Source organism: Panulirus ornatus, chromosome 2, assembly GCF_036320965.1.
Source record: "Panulirus ornatus isolate Po-2019 chromosome 2, ASM3632096v1, whole genome shotgun sequence".
NCBI classification, from domain to species: Eukaryota; Metazoa; Arthropoda; class Malacostraca; order Decapoda; family Palinuridae; genus Panulirus; species Panulirus ornatus.
Window position 1 is genome coordinate 25,065,591 of NC_092225.1, and position 18,198 is coordinate 25,083,788.

Sequence of the window (18,198 nt, forward strand, 5' to 3'; positions counted from 1 at the left end):
CACCGTGGCGCCATTCACCTTAGATGACTCATGTGATGGTGGCAAATGACGAAACCCTCTGGTTCAACCCCCACCGCCATCTCACTGACTGGACCACCACTACCGGTCCACAGTTCTATCAGTGTTTCACCACCACTACCGGTCCACAGCTCGATCACTGGTCCACCACTATCGGTCCACAACTCCATCACTGGTCCACCACCATCGGTCCACAGCTCTATCACTGGTCCACCACTATCGGTCCACAGCTCTATCACTGGTCCACGACTACCGGTCCTTAGCTCAGTCATTGATCCACTGCCACTCCTCCACCATTTCACAACCAAATGATCCACTACCACAAGTACACTTCCACTAGTACACTACCATTTCCCAACCACTGGTCCACTCCCACTTCATAACCAAAATGGTCCACTACCACTCCCTAACCAATTGTCCACTAATCAATTCTTCTAAACCATTCACTCATTTCCCCCAGATCACCTCACCATCAACATATCTTGACTACCCCTTCCTCTTCCCCACCATAGCTCGACCACTCCCTCAACCTACCTCTCTCCATCATAGTCTGACTACACCCCCCCCCCCCTTCCCTGACCCTCTCCACCACAGTCTGGCTATCCCTCCCCCTTCCCCCAACATGAATGACCACGAGCAGTGAAGGGTAGAAATACCAGTACTCTACTTCCCTCCTTAGTAAGTCATAGAACGAGCACCTGTCACACACCTCAAGCGTTCGAATTATGGTTGCATAACACATGCGGTTGGAGAAGCCAGGGCAAAATTCATTTTCCTTCCTGTGTTATTCTTACGTTTTTTTTTTTTTTTCAGCGCAATTCGTTATAAAATTTTACACCTGGGTGGCAAAAGCTCTGCACTGTTCACTGTTCTTTCATACATCAATCCTTTACACAATATCTAATCCTTTACACAATATCTAATCCTTTACAAAATATCTAATCCTTTACAAAATATCTAATCCTTTACACACCATCATATCCTTTACACACGATCTAATCCTTTACGCACCATCATATCCTTTACACAATATCTAATCCTTTACACACCATCATATCCTTTACAAACGATCTAATCCTTTACACACTATCATATCCTTTACATAATATCTAATCCTTTACACACCAACAAATCCTTCACGTCGGATTCTTTATACATCATCAAATCCTTTACATATTGTCAGATCGTCAATATCCCACGCGTAAAGTGTAAAATATTCTCGTCATAGACGAAGTTAGCTCTCTCCCCCCCCTCTCCTGGTCAGGAAATCCGCCTTCCTTCCATACGTCTTACGCACATCTGCCCCTCTTCCTCTCAAGAGGGAAGCCGGAAAGCCCGGCACGTGACTTGTAAATATAACCCGAGGCACTTGACCTCTCACCCTCCCCCACCTTTTCCTGTGACCAGAACGCATGATCCCCCGCTACAACACCAATGCCGTCTCTAAGGTTGTAAAGTGGTAAAAGTCGCGCTAATCAGCGCCCACGATATTATATCACACCACCGGTGCCTACACAACCATGTCACTACAGTACCCACAGTGTCATGTCACTACACTACCCACAGTGTCATGTCACTACAGTACCCACAGTGTCATGTCACTACACTACCCACAGTGTCATGTCACTACAGTACCCACAGTGCCATGTCACTACAGTACCCACAGTGTCATGTCACTACAGTACTCACAGTGTCATGTCACTACAGTACCCACAGTGTCATGTCACTACACTACCCACAGTGTCATGTCACTCCAGTACCCACAGTGTCATGTCACTACAGTACTCACAGTGTCATGTCACTACAGTACCCACAGTGTCATGTCACTACAGTACCCACAGTGCCATGTCACTACAGTGCCCAGTGTCATGTCACTACACTACCCACAGTGTCATGTCACTACAGTACCCAGTGTCATGTCACTACAGTAACCACAGTGTCATGTCACTACAGTAACCATGTCATATCAATCGAATACCCACACAAGTCATGTCACCCATGGTGTCATGTTGCTCCCCAGGGCTCTGAGAGATGTCACTTATTCAGTGCCCCAAAGTGTTGTAAACAAACACTGCTTCGTTTTTCTTAGAGTGTAAGGAATTAAACAAAAATCATCATTAACTCTCTCGAATAAATACACACAACAACGCGCGTAAAAACAAAAACAAAACAAAAACGCAGGACTGCTTACAACCAACTGCCATACCAACCTTCCGGTCGTCCCCTCCGCCTAGCACCGTAGCCCGCCCCACCTCCCTCACAATCCAGGATATTTACCGTGGTAGAGTCACGCTCTACTGTGAATCAGGTCGGGTTGATTCTCTCTCTCTCTCTCTCTCTCTCTCTCTCTCTCTCTCTCTCTCTCTCTCTCCTCGCCGTCGGAATTCGTTATCATATACAACGCTGGCGGTTTATACCGCGCTCAAAACACGGGGCAGCACAATGACGGTTACTTCCCGTACGTGATCGGCGGCCGTGTTGGTTCACTGCTTTATGGCATGGTGGGTGACGTCAGCACCAGGATACCCGACCCACCATGTTAGTAACCTCATAAAAGTAGACTGATAACTTTTCGATCTCGATAAAGTCTCTCAGCCTTATATGAGTGCTAAAATATATATGGTAGTCCTACAGCGTACATACACACACACACACACACACACACACACACACACACACACACTCACACATATATATATATCATTATTCTTTTTTTCTTATTTTGCTTTGTCGCTGTCTCCCGCATTTGCGAGGTAGCGCAAGGAAACAGACGAAAGAAATGGCCCAACCCACCCCCATACACATGTATATACATACACGTCCACACACGCAAATATACATACCTGTACATCTCAATGTACACATATATATACACACACAGACACATACATATATACCCATGCACACAATTCACACTGTCTGCCTTTATTAATTCCCATCGCCACCTCGCCACACTTGGAGTACCATCCCCCTCCCCCCTCATGTGTGCGAGGTAGCGCTAGGAAAAGACAACAAAGGCCCCATTCGTTCGCACTCAGTCTCTAGCTGTCATGCAATAATGCCCGAAACCACAGCTCCCTTTCCACATCCAGGCCCCACACAACTTTCCATGGTTTACCCCAGACGCTTCACAAGCCCTGATTCAATCCACTGACAGCACGTCAACCCCGGTATACCACATCGATCCAATTCACTCTATTCCTTGCCCGCCTTTCACCCTCCTGCATGTTCAGGCCCCGATCACTCAAAATCTTTTTCACTCCATCTTTCCACCTCCAATTTGGTCTCCCACTTCTCTTCGTTCCCTCCACCTCCGACACATATATCCTCTTGGTCAATCTTTCCTCATTCATTATCTCCATGTGCCCAAACCATTTCAAAACACCCTCTTCTGCTCTCTCAACCACGCTCTTTTTATTTCCACACACCTCTCTTACCCTTACATTACTTACTCGATCAAACCACCTCACACCACACATTGTCCTCAAACATCTCATTTCCAGCACATCCACCCTCCTGCGCACAACTCTATCCATAGCCCACGCCTCGCAACCATACAACATTGTTGGAACCACTATTCCTTCAAACATACCCATTTTTGCTTTCCGAGTTAATGTTCTCGACTTCCAAACATTCTTTAAGGCTCGCAGGATTTTCGCCCCCTCCCCACCCTATGATTCACTTCCGCTTCCATGGTTCCATCCGCTGCCAGATCCACTCCCAGATATCTAAAACACTTTACTTCCTCCAGTTTTTCTTCATTCAAACTTACCTCCCAATTGACTTGACCCTCAACCCTACTGTACCTAATAACCTTGCTCTTATTCACATTTACTCTTAACTTTCTTCTTTCACACACTTTACCAAACTCAGTCACCAGCTTCTGCAGTTTCTCACATGAATCAGCCACCAGCGCTGTATCATCAGCGAACAACAACTGACTCACTTCCCAAGCTCTCTCATCCACAACAGACTTCATACTTGCCCCTCTTTCCAAAACTCTTGCATTTACCTCCCTAACAACCCCATCCATAAACAAATTGGAAAGGATCACAATTTTGCACGTAATCAAGATATTCCTATGAGTCCACGGGGAACTTATCGTGTTTCATTTTCCCCTTGGACTCATAGGAATATATATATATATATATATATATATATATATATATATATATATATATATATATATATATATATATATATATATATATATATATTACATCTGTGTGTGTGTGTGTGTGTGTGTGTGTGTGTACTTACATTACGTTAGTCGCAGCCTACAGTAGTTTTATTTATTTAGGTTGAGTCTTATGAAATGCAGGCCTACAGAATATTGATTATTAACAATAGGCAGCTATTAAGCCTACTGTCATGATTTCCCAAGTCGGTATCATGGAGGATTTGGTCTTTATTTCTAAAAATATTAATAAAAACACGACACTCAACTTCATATTCTAAACCTTGTTGACGTACGTTTTTGTAACTATGATGCTTCGTGTCACAATCTATTACATCTTATTGAAAAATGGAATTCTAACTAAATTTGACTTAAACAAGTTATAGTTTTGCTGTGAAATACGTTACTGGCAAACAGCATAAACCACCGCTACTGTTCTTACCAGTTTTGCAGTGTAACAAATATGCTGTAACACATTTGAAGTGGAACACACAAGGCCCAACATGGGGTGAGAGTGGAGAGCACAAAGTGACATACATACAGTGACAGTGGAGAGCATACACAAGGCCCATATATGGAGAGAGAGTGTTCATGTTCTTAGAATCATCTCAAACCGAAAGAGGTGTTGAGAAATTTTTTCGATTGGTGGTTTTAACTTGACGTTGGCGGTCTTACTTGACCCCGGCGGTAAGCCCCAATAAATCTATATGTACGATTAAAATTCACAAAATACAACGCAGCTACTGTAATTATTAATGAATTCTTTTATAACCATGGATGATTTCAATTCCATGTAATGACAACCACCCCCAAACCTTTCGCTATAAGGGCGTTACCCCACTGAAGAACTAGAAAATGTCAACCACTTGTTTCAATAGATTGTCGTCCTATTCTTGGTCGTTTTTTTCATTCAATCACAGGTAACAATATATAATACTCAGGTATACTATAACCTCTGGATTAACTGGTAAATGACTCGTCTGCAGTGACCTAGTCAGGGACCATTAACTTTACCGGTAATTTGTTATTGATCGTTCGACATCACCTGTTCCCTCCATGTCTGTTTATAGGTTTGTACCACCGCAGTATTATTTATATGCAATCTATTACTATTTGAGTTAACTTTATCAAATACCAGATCCCAAGCTATCCTTACGTTCAACAATTTCATTAGACTGCTGACTGCGAGGCGCAAACTTGAATGGAGCTAATGCTTTCCATTCAACTTTCCAAGGTGTTGTATTAAACACTTTTCATATCCCAAGATACAGAAGCCATGCAAGAATATAAAGCAACAGTGTAGATCACTTAAATACGAAGACCGAGGGACGTGACCCCCATCAGCCACCATACCTTGCAACCTGGAGGTTTACGTACTATAGGGGCTAAGTTGACTGTTTACCTATTATAATTCCTCTCATCCTGAACTAATCTATCAATCAATTACAAATACAATATTCATTTCTCCTAGGCAAAGCTAGATTATTCAGTCATCAACGGTACGTCCAGTGGTAAATAGTGCGTTCTGTAAAACAAATGAAAGAAAATGGAAGTTAGTAACTGGTATGGCGCGGGTGGCGGGAACGTTCTCGATATTTCAGGCCAGAATCAGTACGAGCACTGGCTCTGAAGCGACAATCTTATTCCAGGGGCAAGTGTGGTTTCGAGGCTCTGGCTCCCTCACTCTTCTTCCAACAATCCTCGACTGAGTGTCACGCCAAGTGGCTCCAGTTATCACAATCAGTTGGAGCTGCACTGCGAGCAACTTGTGTAGCCACCCAAGGGTTCGCGTTCCTGTTGCATCACATAACCTATATATATATTTTGTCGCAGCTTAGGATGCAGCTTTTGGTGACATTTCTAATCTCCATGATAAATGCCAGAAAATCAACCTAGGAGTTTCAGGTATGAAAATGAACTGGCGCACTTTTAGAACGAACGTTGCATTCGACAAATTCCAAACTTATACAAGAATTGCTCGATAAAACCGAATATTTCAAGTATTCCCCTCACATTAGACCGTAATACGAATCAAAGGCTCGCTAAGAAAAGACAGAGTTTAGAGAACCTTTGGAAAGAAAAGGATGATTTTCATGGTTTGGCGCCACAGAGGTGGCCCTGGGACGGTAGGCCAATATTCATTCCCCATGCACCTCCGACCAGGAACTGGCCAACGGGGAGCCCGAGAAGGAAATTTCATACTTATGCTCATCACAGTCCTCAGTCTTACCTTGGTTGTTGGTGCCGAAGCCTGGGGGACATCCAAAGAGAGAGTGAGGGTGAAGACAACAGAGGTTCGGACATCCACCTGCATCATCACCTAACCTCGCCACCACGCGCTTCCAGGATCCTTACCGGTAAATAAAAGTCTTTTATCATCACAAATATTGAGACAAAAGTCTTTTATTATCACAGATATTTAGACAAAAGTCTTTCATTATCACAAATATTTAGACAAAAGTCTTTTATTATCACAAATATTTTAAACAGTCAAGTACAGCAATAGATTTTTAGTTAGTCACATATACTGTAAAATTCCCTGAATCAATAAATGGTACTCTAAATTTAATGTAGGTTGATCAATATTAACATTACTTAATCATTCACTAACAAATATCTGAAGAATTGTTACTGCTTGAAATGTAGCAAATTATTTATCATGATTAACTTCCATATATCATTGTCTTTTCCGTTAACATATTTCATTTTAATCGGTATTTTTTACCAATTACATGTAAATATTATGGCTTTTTACGTTTCGATCCCTTAAGCGTATTTTACTGTAAATAAAAGTATTTTGGCGACTCCTGTAAAGTTAACTGATCAGTAATTTGGTCATAGATTTTATACAATTCATGAACGAAACTGTTTTCATGTTCTGTTGTGGCATCTTAGTAATAAGCCATCATTTTGTTTTTCATCTGGTTACTCAATTGGCTTTGAACTATCAGGCCTAAGCATTCAAGAAGGTATTAGGCGTGCATGGGAACAGAGTGTAATGGCGCAATGGTGAAGGGGGGCGGGCGACGTGCTGTCAGTAGGTAGAACCAGGGTTTATTGAAATGGTCTAGGGGACCACAGAAAGGTCTGTGGCGCTTAGCTGTGGATATGACGGTGACAATATATTAGCAGTCTTAATGTTAGAGGTCGGCTATTGATGATGGATTTAAATGAGCAAATGGGTAGTGTGGCAGCTGATGGTGCAATTGGGAGTTATGAGGTATTCAGTGATGTGAATGGAGACAGTGAAAAGCTTGTGTAACTGTGTGCCGATAGACTGTTGATTAGGAATATCTGGTTTGGAAACAAGGACATATACAAGTATACGTGGAGCAGGAAAGATGGTAAACAGTCATTACTCAATTACGTACTCATTGATAGGTGTGTGAAAAAGACTCTTGGATGTGAATGTGTTGAGAGGGGCAGCTAGTGGGATGTTGGATCATTACCTAGTGGAGGCGAGAGTTAAGTCCTGTAGAGGCTTTTCGACAAGAGGAAATATATGTGAGAAAAAGAGGGTAGTGAAAGTAACAGCTTGAAAGAGAGACGTATTATGGCAATGGAATATTGAATTTATGATTGCAAAAGGAGACAGCGAATGAAAATAAGAAAGATGAGGAACTGAGGGTATTTAGGGAAGCAGTACTTGTATCGGCGATAAAAGTGTATACATGAAGGGGTGTGTAGGCAGGAGAAAGGGCTGTATAGTGGGATGAAGTTAAGGTACGAGTGAAAAAGAAACGTGTATCCGCGTTGCTTACAGGTAGGAGTGCAAAAATGATTGGATGATGTACTAGAGAAAAACAGCATGAAGTATACTAGGAAGGTACAGGGGTTGAAAAAGAAGGCAAATGAGAGTCGGGATGAGTGAGTCTATAAATTTCAGGGAGAATAAGGAAGTTTTCTTTCACCAGCAACTTTACTTCGTCATCCCGTCTCTCACTTCCCTTCCTCAACTGTCCACCTGCCTCGCGCATCCCACACACTTGCTAGCACCACTTCCCTATATATCTCTTCTTCCTCACTCACTCCCCATGATTCTTGTACTCAGCTTTTGCCATTCCACACTCATTCTTTCTTGACATTTCTTCACACACGTCTCTTTTCTAAGCTCAGGCAAGTACTTTCACTACCCCAGAGTATAATTTCCTCTTTTCCGAAAACCTTACATATCTTTACCTTTACCTCCACCAGGTAATTAGTATTTAATCCAGCAGTGCCTTCTTAAAATCTTTCCTACTCACCCACGTATGATTATGTATGCTCCCCTTTTAAACTAGGCACTCCCAATCATGTCCTTTTTCTGCACAGAACTCCATGAAGTGTCACCACTCTTATTAATAACGTCGGGTACCTATGGCTCATAGTTATTTATACCTTCACCTACCACCTTAATTACTTTCGCATTTAAATCGCCCATCACTAATAGTTGATCACTTGTATCAAAACTGCCGACACATTTACTTAGCTGCTCCCAAAACATTATCTTTCTTATAGCCAGGTGCATAGGCACTAATAATCACTTATCTCTCGCCCTGCCCATATCATTTATACCCACATCAGTCTGGCGCAAGAGTATGGGTTACAGTATACTTCTAGGAAGAGATCCAGACTGGGAAAAAGGGCATATACATACAGAGTATGAATGTTGTCTGATAACCATATTCAACACCTGAGGAATGTATTAAAGATATTTGGGATGGTGGTTGCAACTTTACGTTCGCTATCCGAATGACTCTCGTCGCTGCAGGTGGAAATAAGCTTACCTTGATGAGTTTCGTCGATATCGTTGATGTATTTGCCTTGCCACTAACGTAAATGAACCCAAAACACCATGCATTTTTCCAGAGTGTCTTCTTGCAAGAGTAAATATTGTAAAGTTTTACCATCATGTCGTATGAACACTATTTCGTTATGGTCAGAGACCGAATAGGCTGCAGGAATTAGTTTACAGCTGATTTCGGAGACATTATTCCTAGGAAAGGTTGAAAATATTAGTGAATGTACAAAGTCATGTTAAGCTGCGAGGTTTGTAATAATACACATGAAGTGTTCTTATGAACATGTCTTAGGAAGTATAATGATACACCTTTAAAAAAATTGTAAACGCAATGAAATTCGAACTTCGAAGCAAGTGTATGAGACAAAAACAAACATTTCGAAACATTACTCTGATGCATGCGATCCTTTCGCTTACTTCTTAATTCTTGTGATTTTTGGTGGCCCTATTACTACTACGGGCAGGACAAGGAGGGCTAAAAGGTCCAGGGGCAGAGGAGCGGACAGCCGACCTTCAACGAGTCGACTTGCCTACAAACTTAGGCGTCATTACAGGCACTCAGGAGTTCACCGAGCAGCCCACCAGCAGGCCATTCTTTGCCTTCAGGTAAGAAATTTGTTGGGCCGTTCTTCGCCTTCAGGTAAACTCCTGGTTAGTACTTCTTCCATCTCTGATAAGGCCTTGGTTGGATCAGTTTATGTTATGTAAGAATATCTTGAGGCATCATTACTGATCTATAGGGTTGCAGAGGTCTTTGAAAACTAATATTAGGCCTTATGTGGCCATATTTCATTCATGTTAATGAAATCTCAGCAAAGATGTCATTAAAAGATGCCAGAAGCATCAGGGAGGTACAGAGGGAACAATGTACCTGGGTCTGATTGAAGGGGGCCCCAAATTCCAGTGAAAGGGGAGCTGATATAATTAATTTCATTTGCCATGAACCCAGATTAATTAGGCTGCATATATATATATATATATATATATATATATATATATATATATATATATATATATATATATATATATATCCCTGGGGATAGGGGAGAAAGAATACTTCCTACGTATTCCCTGCAAAAAAAGAAAAAAAAATTATATATATATATATATATATATATATATATATATATATATATATATATATATGTATATATATATATATATATATATATATATATATATATATATATATATATTTTTTTTTTTTTTTTTTTTTTTTCATACTATTCGCCATTTCCCACGTCAGCAAGGTAGTGTTAAGAACAGACGACTGAATATATATTATATATATATATATATATATATATATATATATATATATATATATATATATATATATATATATATATATATATACAATTTCATGTACCTTTTAGCAGAGGGCCCCAAATCAGTTCTTGCTCCCGGGCCCATTGTACTGTACGACTGGCCTTGGATACTTTACACTATGCATATATAAGATTTGTGGTATGACTTTTTGGGTATTTTATAAGGGTTTAAAGTAAAAAAGAATTAACAATCTGGAGTGTTTAGGCTATTACTTTGACATATTTCAATGACTGTGTATTACCACTAGTCCATTTTACTTCAAAGAGCAAAGGTAGTAGTTTGTAGCAGCCAAGGACTAGTACTAGTACTCAAACGACTCATTCTTCCTGTCTAGATTTTCCAGTGGTGAGCACCATGTGTTAGCCCTAACTTTTGGTAAAATGGTGGGAACAATAGATAGAAGTAGGCAGGAGCATTAGGTAGAAACATTTGGTAGTAATACCATGTTCGGAACAGTAGGCAGAAGCATTAGGTAGAAGAAGTAGGTTGGAACATTAGATGAACATGTTAGGTAGAAGTAGTTAGGATGAACATTAGGTAGAACCCTCTGCAGACACTGTGCCAGAGTTGCTCTCTGCCAGTGGCCTGTTAAGGATGAGGCATAAAAGCTAAGAAGTGGCACTGGAGTTCACTAGTTACAGAGACTGTTGCTGTAGCCACCCCTTGAGGGAGTTCCAGGATGGAATAGGTGTTATAGATAGAGTATTGATGAATTTTTTTCAAAGATACTTTTCATGAAGCTCAATACATTCTGTACTATTTTTTTATATAATTTAGTGATAAAAATGCATATTTTTAGTGTTTTATCCTTTTTTCTTTCATCTTGTTGCTGTTAATTGGTGTGATTTTAAGTAAAAAAATCCAACTCCTCCATCTCTCAGGCTCAGCAGGGTGTTGGTGTACCAAACAGCAGCTTTTGGGTATGTTAGAGTATGTGGCTTCAAGTGATACATGATTTGCTACAGTTTTTCATTCCTCTATGAGTGTGTAGATCATAAAACTAGCATATGATAATGCATGTCTTACTGGACTATTTCTGCATGAAGTGAAGTTTATGGAGTGTATATCACTGGGTAAAGCCTTGTCGGAAGCTTATCATTCTAAAGTAGTCAACATTTCTTGTTACTGGAAGTAATGCAGCCTTGATTTCTGATGGTGCCTCTGGAAAGAGGGTCAAGTAAAATCAGGACTCTTTCTTTGGAGGAGGCCATGGGGAATATAGATGATGTTATGGTGATACATATGAACCCATAAAAACCTGCAGATTTAGATAAGGGAAAATATGGGTAAGATCCAGGAAATGCACCCATATACTTGGATGATTTCCTGTAAGTTATAGATTTTAGTACTCAATTACTATATTTTCCTGAGAAAGAAAAATCTGTCCCTGTTTATACTGCAATACTCTGTTGTCTGGGTGATAAAGTTTTAGAGACCCACTCTTTCTTGAGACTTCAAACCTTCATTCTGTATGGGTCACTCACTATTTTGAGTTTTCCTTTTTGAAGTACTCTTAAAAAGTTCCTTTTCCAGAATTTGCAGAACACCATTATGTAGGTAACACCAATATATTTGTTCTGTAATAACTAATCTGTGGATGGCATACTTCTATAAAAAATTGGTTCACAGCTTATTTTTAGTGACATGAAATTGTTCTGATGTGTGGTGTCTCTGCCATGCATCCCTGAGCTACGGACTCCTTGTTATTGATTGATATGTATAAGGACAGCATCACAAATCCAGGAAGTTTGGGTCGTGCATGTTGCCGGATATCTGAGTTTATTTACAGGAATAAGAACTTGCTGAGCATTACATTTGGTTATGGTTATCATGCTCTTATAACACCATACTTCTGGTGCAATTTTTTTTACACACATTATTATATGCATTGTTGCAATACCAGAAATTGAGTAGAAATAGTAAAACTCTGAATAGAATAAGAAAATTTGCCTTTTTAAGATTTCTGATTTTCCAAAGCTTCTGGAATTCTGTTATCTGGACTTTTGATTTTGTATATGTGATCAGCTGCTTGATTAGAGATAATGCTAGCCTGCATGGAAAGTGAATTCAACATTTGAGTACATTGTTTCCATCCACAGGTCTGTATTTACTTTGTATTACAATTTCTTATTATATGATATAGAAGGACTGTGGCAGTTTTGAACCTAACACTTACCATTGTATCCATCCACAGAGGCATCCCATTTGCACAGGCTCCAGTAGGCAGGCTGAGATGGGCAGACCCAGAGGACCTGGAGGGACCTTGGCCTGGTGGTCATCTGGATGCAACCAAGCATCGCCACTTCTGCCCACAATATGACTATGATACTCACCAGGTGGTTGGTAATGAGGATTGCCTCTACCTCAGTGTGTACACACCTTTACTTCCAAGTAAGTTTTTTTCCTTGCAGAAGGAAAGAAAAATAGTTTAGATATGCTGTTTTGTATAGCACTTCATTCCCAGCCATAGGTCAGTATTTTATCTGCCTGCATCATGAGATTCAGTATAAACATTTGACATTTGTCTCATTTGAGATCAGTATCTGAAATTTATTCCTTTTCAGAAATCTTTACTAGATCCTGTGGTGCATACAGATTTAATGGTGTCTTAGGCAGTGGCGTATCTAGGGTATGGCAGGTAGGGCAGGTTCCCTGGGCGCCACTTGAAGGGGGGCGCCACTCAGTAGGTTTGTTTTTTGACATATGCTACCCGATTGACATTTTTAACGGTTTGGTTTTGTGAGATAAAAAAGATACTCGCCTGCTTTTCAACTTTAGTAATATTTTGCTACTATCAGTTGCATTACTGCTTCTACATTACAATTTTTTAGCTCCAAAAACTTTTTCTTTCAAAATTCAAAGATATTCAAACACTTCTATACATCATGGAAAATATATCATAATGATCTTCAATACCCAATACATAGTCAGTAAATACAGTGCAAAGGAGCAAAAAACATTTTAAAATTGACTTCATTTAACGGCTTAATTGAATGTCATAAAGACGACTAAATGTTAATTTAACACCAGATTTGTATTCAGCATGAAAAGTACTTCTTATAATGAGTCTCTAAAGGAAATCTATTTTTCTGAGACGAATACCAAAAAATTGAAGGGGATTTTTTGACTCAAAATACTCTTTGTTTCAAAATTGAAAGATATTTAGACACTTCTATACATGAAATAATCATTTAACATATCTCATAATGCTCGCAGTTACCGATTCATAGAAATAAAAACATTTTGTTTTAAAATTGAAAGATAAGATATTCAAACACTTCTTTACTTGAAATAATCATGGAAAATATATCATAATGCTCTTAGTCACCAAATAATACCCAGTAAATACGATGCAAAGTATCAGAAAATATTATAAATTTGACTTTGATTAACAGCTTAATTGAATGTCGTGCAGACAACTAAATGATATTTTAACACCAGATTTGTATTCAGCATGAATAATACATTTTATAATGAGTTTTTAAAGGAAATCTATTTTTCTCAGAAACTTCCCCAAAATTAAAGGTAATAGTTCAGGAGATTTCTTTAGCTCAAAAAACTTTTTGTTTTGAAATTGAAAGATAAGACATTCAAACACTTCTTTACTTGAAATAATCATGGAAAATATATCATAATGCTCTTAGTCACCAAATGATATCCAGTAAATATGATGCAAAGTATCAGAAAATATTATGAATTTGAGTTTGATTAACAGCTTAATTGAATGTCGTACAGATGACTAAATGATTTTTCAACATCAGATTTATTTTCGGCATGAAAAATACTTATAGTGAGTCTTTAAAGGAAATCTATTTTTCTCAGAAATTCCCCCCAAAACTTTTTGTTTTAAAATTGAAAAATAAGATATTCAAACACTTCTTTTCTTTATTATTATTTTCCTTTGTCGCTGTCTCCCGCGTTAGCGAGGTAGCGCAAGGAAACAGACGAAAGAATGGCCCAACCCGCCCACATACACATGTATATACATACATGTCCACACACGCACAATATACATACCTATACATCTCAATGTACACATATATATACACACACAGACATATACATATATACACATGTACATAATTCATACTGTCTGCCTTCATTTGTTCCCATCCCCACCTCGCCATACATGGAATAACATCCCCCTCCCCCCTCATGTGTGCGAGGTAGTGCTAGGAAAAACACCAAAGGCCACATTCGTTCACACTCAAGTCTCTAGCCGTCATGTAATAATGCACCAAAACCACAGCTCCCTTTCCACATCCAGGCCCCACACACTTTGCATGGTTTACCCCAGACGCTTCACATGCCCTGGTTCAATCCATTGACAGCACGTCGACCCCGGTATACCACATCGTTCCAGTTCACTCTATTCCTTGCACGCCATTCACCCTCCTGCATGTTCAGGCCCCGATCACTCAAAATCTTTTTCACTCCATCTTTCCACCTCCAATTTGGTCTCCCACTTCTCCTCGTTCCCTCCACCTCTGACACATATATCCTCTTGGTCAATCTTTCACCACTCATTCTCTCCATATGACCAAACCATTTCAAAACACCCTCTTCTGCTCTCTCAACCACACTCTTTTAATTTCCACACATCTCTCTCACCCTTACATTACTTACTCGATCAAACCACCTCACACCACATATTGTCCTCAAACATCTCATTTCCAGCACATCCACCCTCCTGCGCACAACTCTATCCATAGCCCATGCCTCGCAACCATACAACATTGTTGGAACCACTATTCCTTCAAACATACCCATTTTTGCTTTCCGAGATAATGTTCTCGACTTCCAAACATTCTTCAAGGCTCCCAGAATTTTTGCCCCCTCCCCTACCCTATGATTCACTTCTGCTTCCATGGTTCCATCCGCTGCCAGATCCACTCCCAGATATCTAAAACTTTTCACTTCCTCCAGTTTTTCTCCATTCAAACTTAACTCCCAATTGACTTGACCCTCAACCCTACTGTACCTAATAACCTTTGCTCTTATTCACATTTACTCTTAACTTTCTTCTTTCACACACTTTACCAAACTCAGTCACCAGCTTCTGCAGTTTCTCACATGAATCAGCCACCAGCGCTGTATCATCAGCGAACAACAACTGACTCACTTCCCAAGCTCTCTCATCTACAACAGACTGCATACTTGCCCCTCTTTCCAAAACTCTTGCATTCACCTCCCTAACAACCCCATCCATAAACAAATTAAACAACCATGGAGACATCACACACCCCTGCCGCAAGCCTACATTCACTGAGAACCAATCACTTTCCTCTCTTCCTACACGTACACATGCCTTACATCCTCGATAAAAACTTTTCACTGCTTCTAACAACTTGCCTCCCACACCATATATTCTTAATAACTTCCACAGAGCATCTCCATCAACTCTATCATATGCCCTCTCCAGATCCATAAATGCTACATACAAATCCATTTGCTTTTCTAAGTATTTCTCGCATACATTCTTCAAACAAACACCTGATCCACACATCCTCTACCACTTCTGAAACCACACTGCTCTTCCCCAATCTGATGCTCTGTACATGCCTTCACCCTTTCAATCAATAACCTCCCATATAATTTACCAGGAATACTCAACAAACTTATACCTCTGTAATTTGAGCACTCACTCTTATCCCCTTTGCCTTTGTACAATGGCACTATGCAAGCATTCTGCCAATCCTCAGGCACCTCACCATAAATCATACATACATTAAATAACCTTACCAATCAGTCCACAGTACAGTCACCCCCTTTTTTAATAAATTCCACTGCAATGCCATCCAAACCTGCTGCTTTTTTTTCAAACACTTCTACACCTGAAATTATCATGGAAAATATATGATAATGCTCTTTGTCGCCAATACATACCCTGTAAATATGATGCAAAGTATCAGAAAACATTCTGAAATTGACTCTAATTAACAGCTTAATTGAATGTTATAAAGATGACTAAATGATATTTTAACACCAGATTTGTATTCACGATGAGAAATACTTCTTATAATGAGTTCTTAAAGGAAATCTATTTTTTTGAGAAAAATATTTTAGCTCAAAAAACCTTTTGTTTTAAAATTGAAAGGTAAGATATTCAAACACTTCTTTATTTGAAATATTCATGGAAAATATATCATAATGCTCTTAGTAACCGAATAATACCCAGTAAATATGATGCAAAGTATCAGAAAATATTATAAATTTGACTTTAATTACCAGCTTAATTGAATGTCGTACAGATGACCAAGTGATATTTTAACACCAGATTTGTATTCAGCATGAAAAATACTTCCTATAATGAGTTTTTAAAGGAAATCTATTTTTCTTCGAAATTTCCCCAAAATTGAAGGTAATTGTTCAGGGTATTTTTTAGTTCAAAAAACTTTTTGTTTTAAAATTGAAAAATAAGATATTCAAACGTTTCTATATTTGAAATAATCATGGAAAATATATGAAAATGATTTTTGTCGCCAATACATACCCAGTAAATATGATGCAAAGTATCAGAAAACATTTTGAAATTGACTCTAATTAACAGCTTAATTGAGTGGCGTAAAGACAACTAAACGATATTTTAACACCAGATTTATATTCATAATGAATTTTTCAAGGAAATCTATTTTTTTGAGAAAAATGGCAAAAATTGAAGGTAATAGTTCAGGGTATTTTTAAGCTCAAAAAACTTTTTTTTTTAAATTGAAAAATAAAATATTCAAACACTTCTTTATTTGAAATAATCATGGAAAATATATCATAATGCTCTTTTTCACAGAACAATTCCTAGTAAATACTATGCAAAGTATCAGAAAATATTATAAATTTGACTTTGATTAACAGCTTAATTGAATGTTTTACAAATGACCAAATGGTATTTAAACACCAGATTTGTATACAGCATGAAAAATACTTCTTATAAGGTGTTTTTAAAGGAAATCTATTTTTCTCAGAAATTTCCCCAAAAATTGAAGGTAATAGTTCAGGGTATTTTTTAGCTCAAAAAAACTTTGTGTTTCAAAATTGAAACATTATATATTCAAACACTTCTATACTTGAAAGATTCATAAAAAATATATCATAATGCTTTCTGTTACGTATACACACTCAGGAAATATGATGGAAAAGAACAGAAATATTTTGAAATTGAATTCATTTAACATCTTAATTGACTGTCAATAAGAGGACTAAAAGTTATTTTAGTACTAGATTTGTATTCAGCATGAAAAATGTATCTTATAATGAGTTTTTTAAGGAAATCTATTTTTTTGAGAAAAATTGCAAAAATTGAAGGTAATAGTTCAGGGTATTTTTTAGCTCAAAAAACTATTTGTTTTAGAATTGAAAGATAAGATATTCAAACACTTGTTTACTTGAAATAATCATGGAAAATATATCATAATGCTCTTAGTCACCAAATAATTCCCAGTAAATACGATGCAAAGTATCAGAAAATATTATAAATTTGACTTTGATTAACAGCTTCATTGAATGTCGTACAGATGACCAAGTGATATTTTAACACCAGATTTGTATTCAGCATGAAAAATACTTCTTATAATGAGTTTTTAAAGGAAATCTATTTTTCTCAGAAGTTTCCTCAAAATTAAAGATAATAGTTAAAACTTTTTGTTTTAAAATTGAAAAATAAGATATTCAAACACTTCTATATTTGAAATAGTCATGGAAAATATATGAAAATACTCTTTGTTGCCAATAGATACCCAGTAAATATGATGCAAAATATCAGAAACATTTTGAAATTGACTTTAATTAACAGCTTAATTGAATGTCGTAAAGACGACTAAATGAAATTTTAACACCAGATTTGTATTCATAATGAAAAATGCTTCTTATAACGAGTTTTTAAAGGAAATCTATTTTTTTA

The 18,198-nt window shown here is 38.3% G+C and overlaps 1 protein-coding gene across 1 annotated transcript in view; it reads left to right on the plus strand.

The window, feature by feature from the left end:
* The first annotated feature begins 4,698 nt into the window (after positions 1–4,698).
* LOC139752087 (esterase E4-like) overlaps positions 4,699–18,198 on the plus strand; it is a 45,119-nt gene continuing 31,619 nt past the window's right edge. Inside the window, exons 1-5 of the mRNA XM_071667951.1 lie at positions 4,699–4,703; positions 5,845–5,965; positions 6,129–6,552; positions 9,440–9,581; positions 12,499–12,695. Of these exons, the coding sequence (XP_071524052.1) occupies positions 4,699–4,703; positions 5,845–5,965; positions 6,129–6,552; positions 9,440–9,581; positions 12,499–12,695 (889 nt within the window). The remainder of the gene's footprint in view (positions 4,704–5,844; positions 5,966–6,128; positions 6,553–9,439; positions 9,582–12,498; positions 12,696–18,198) is intronic.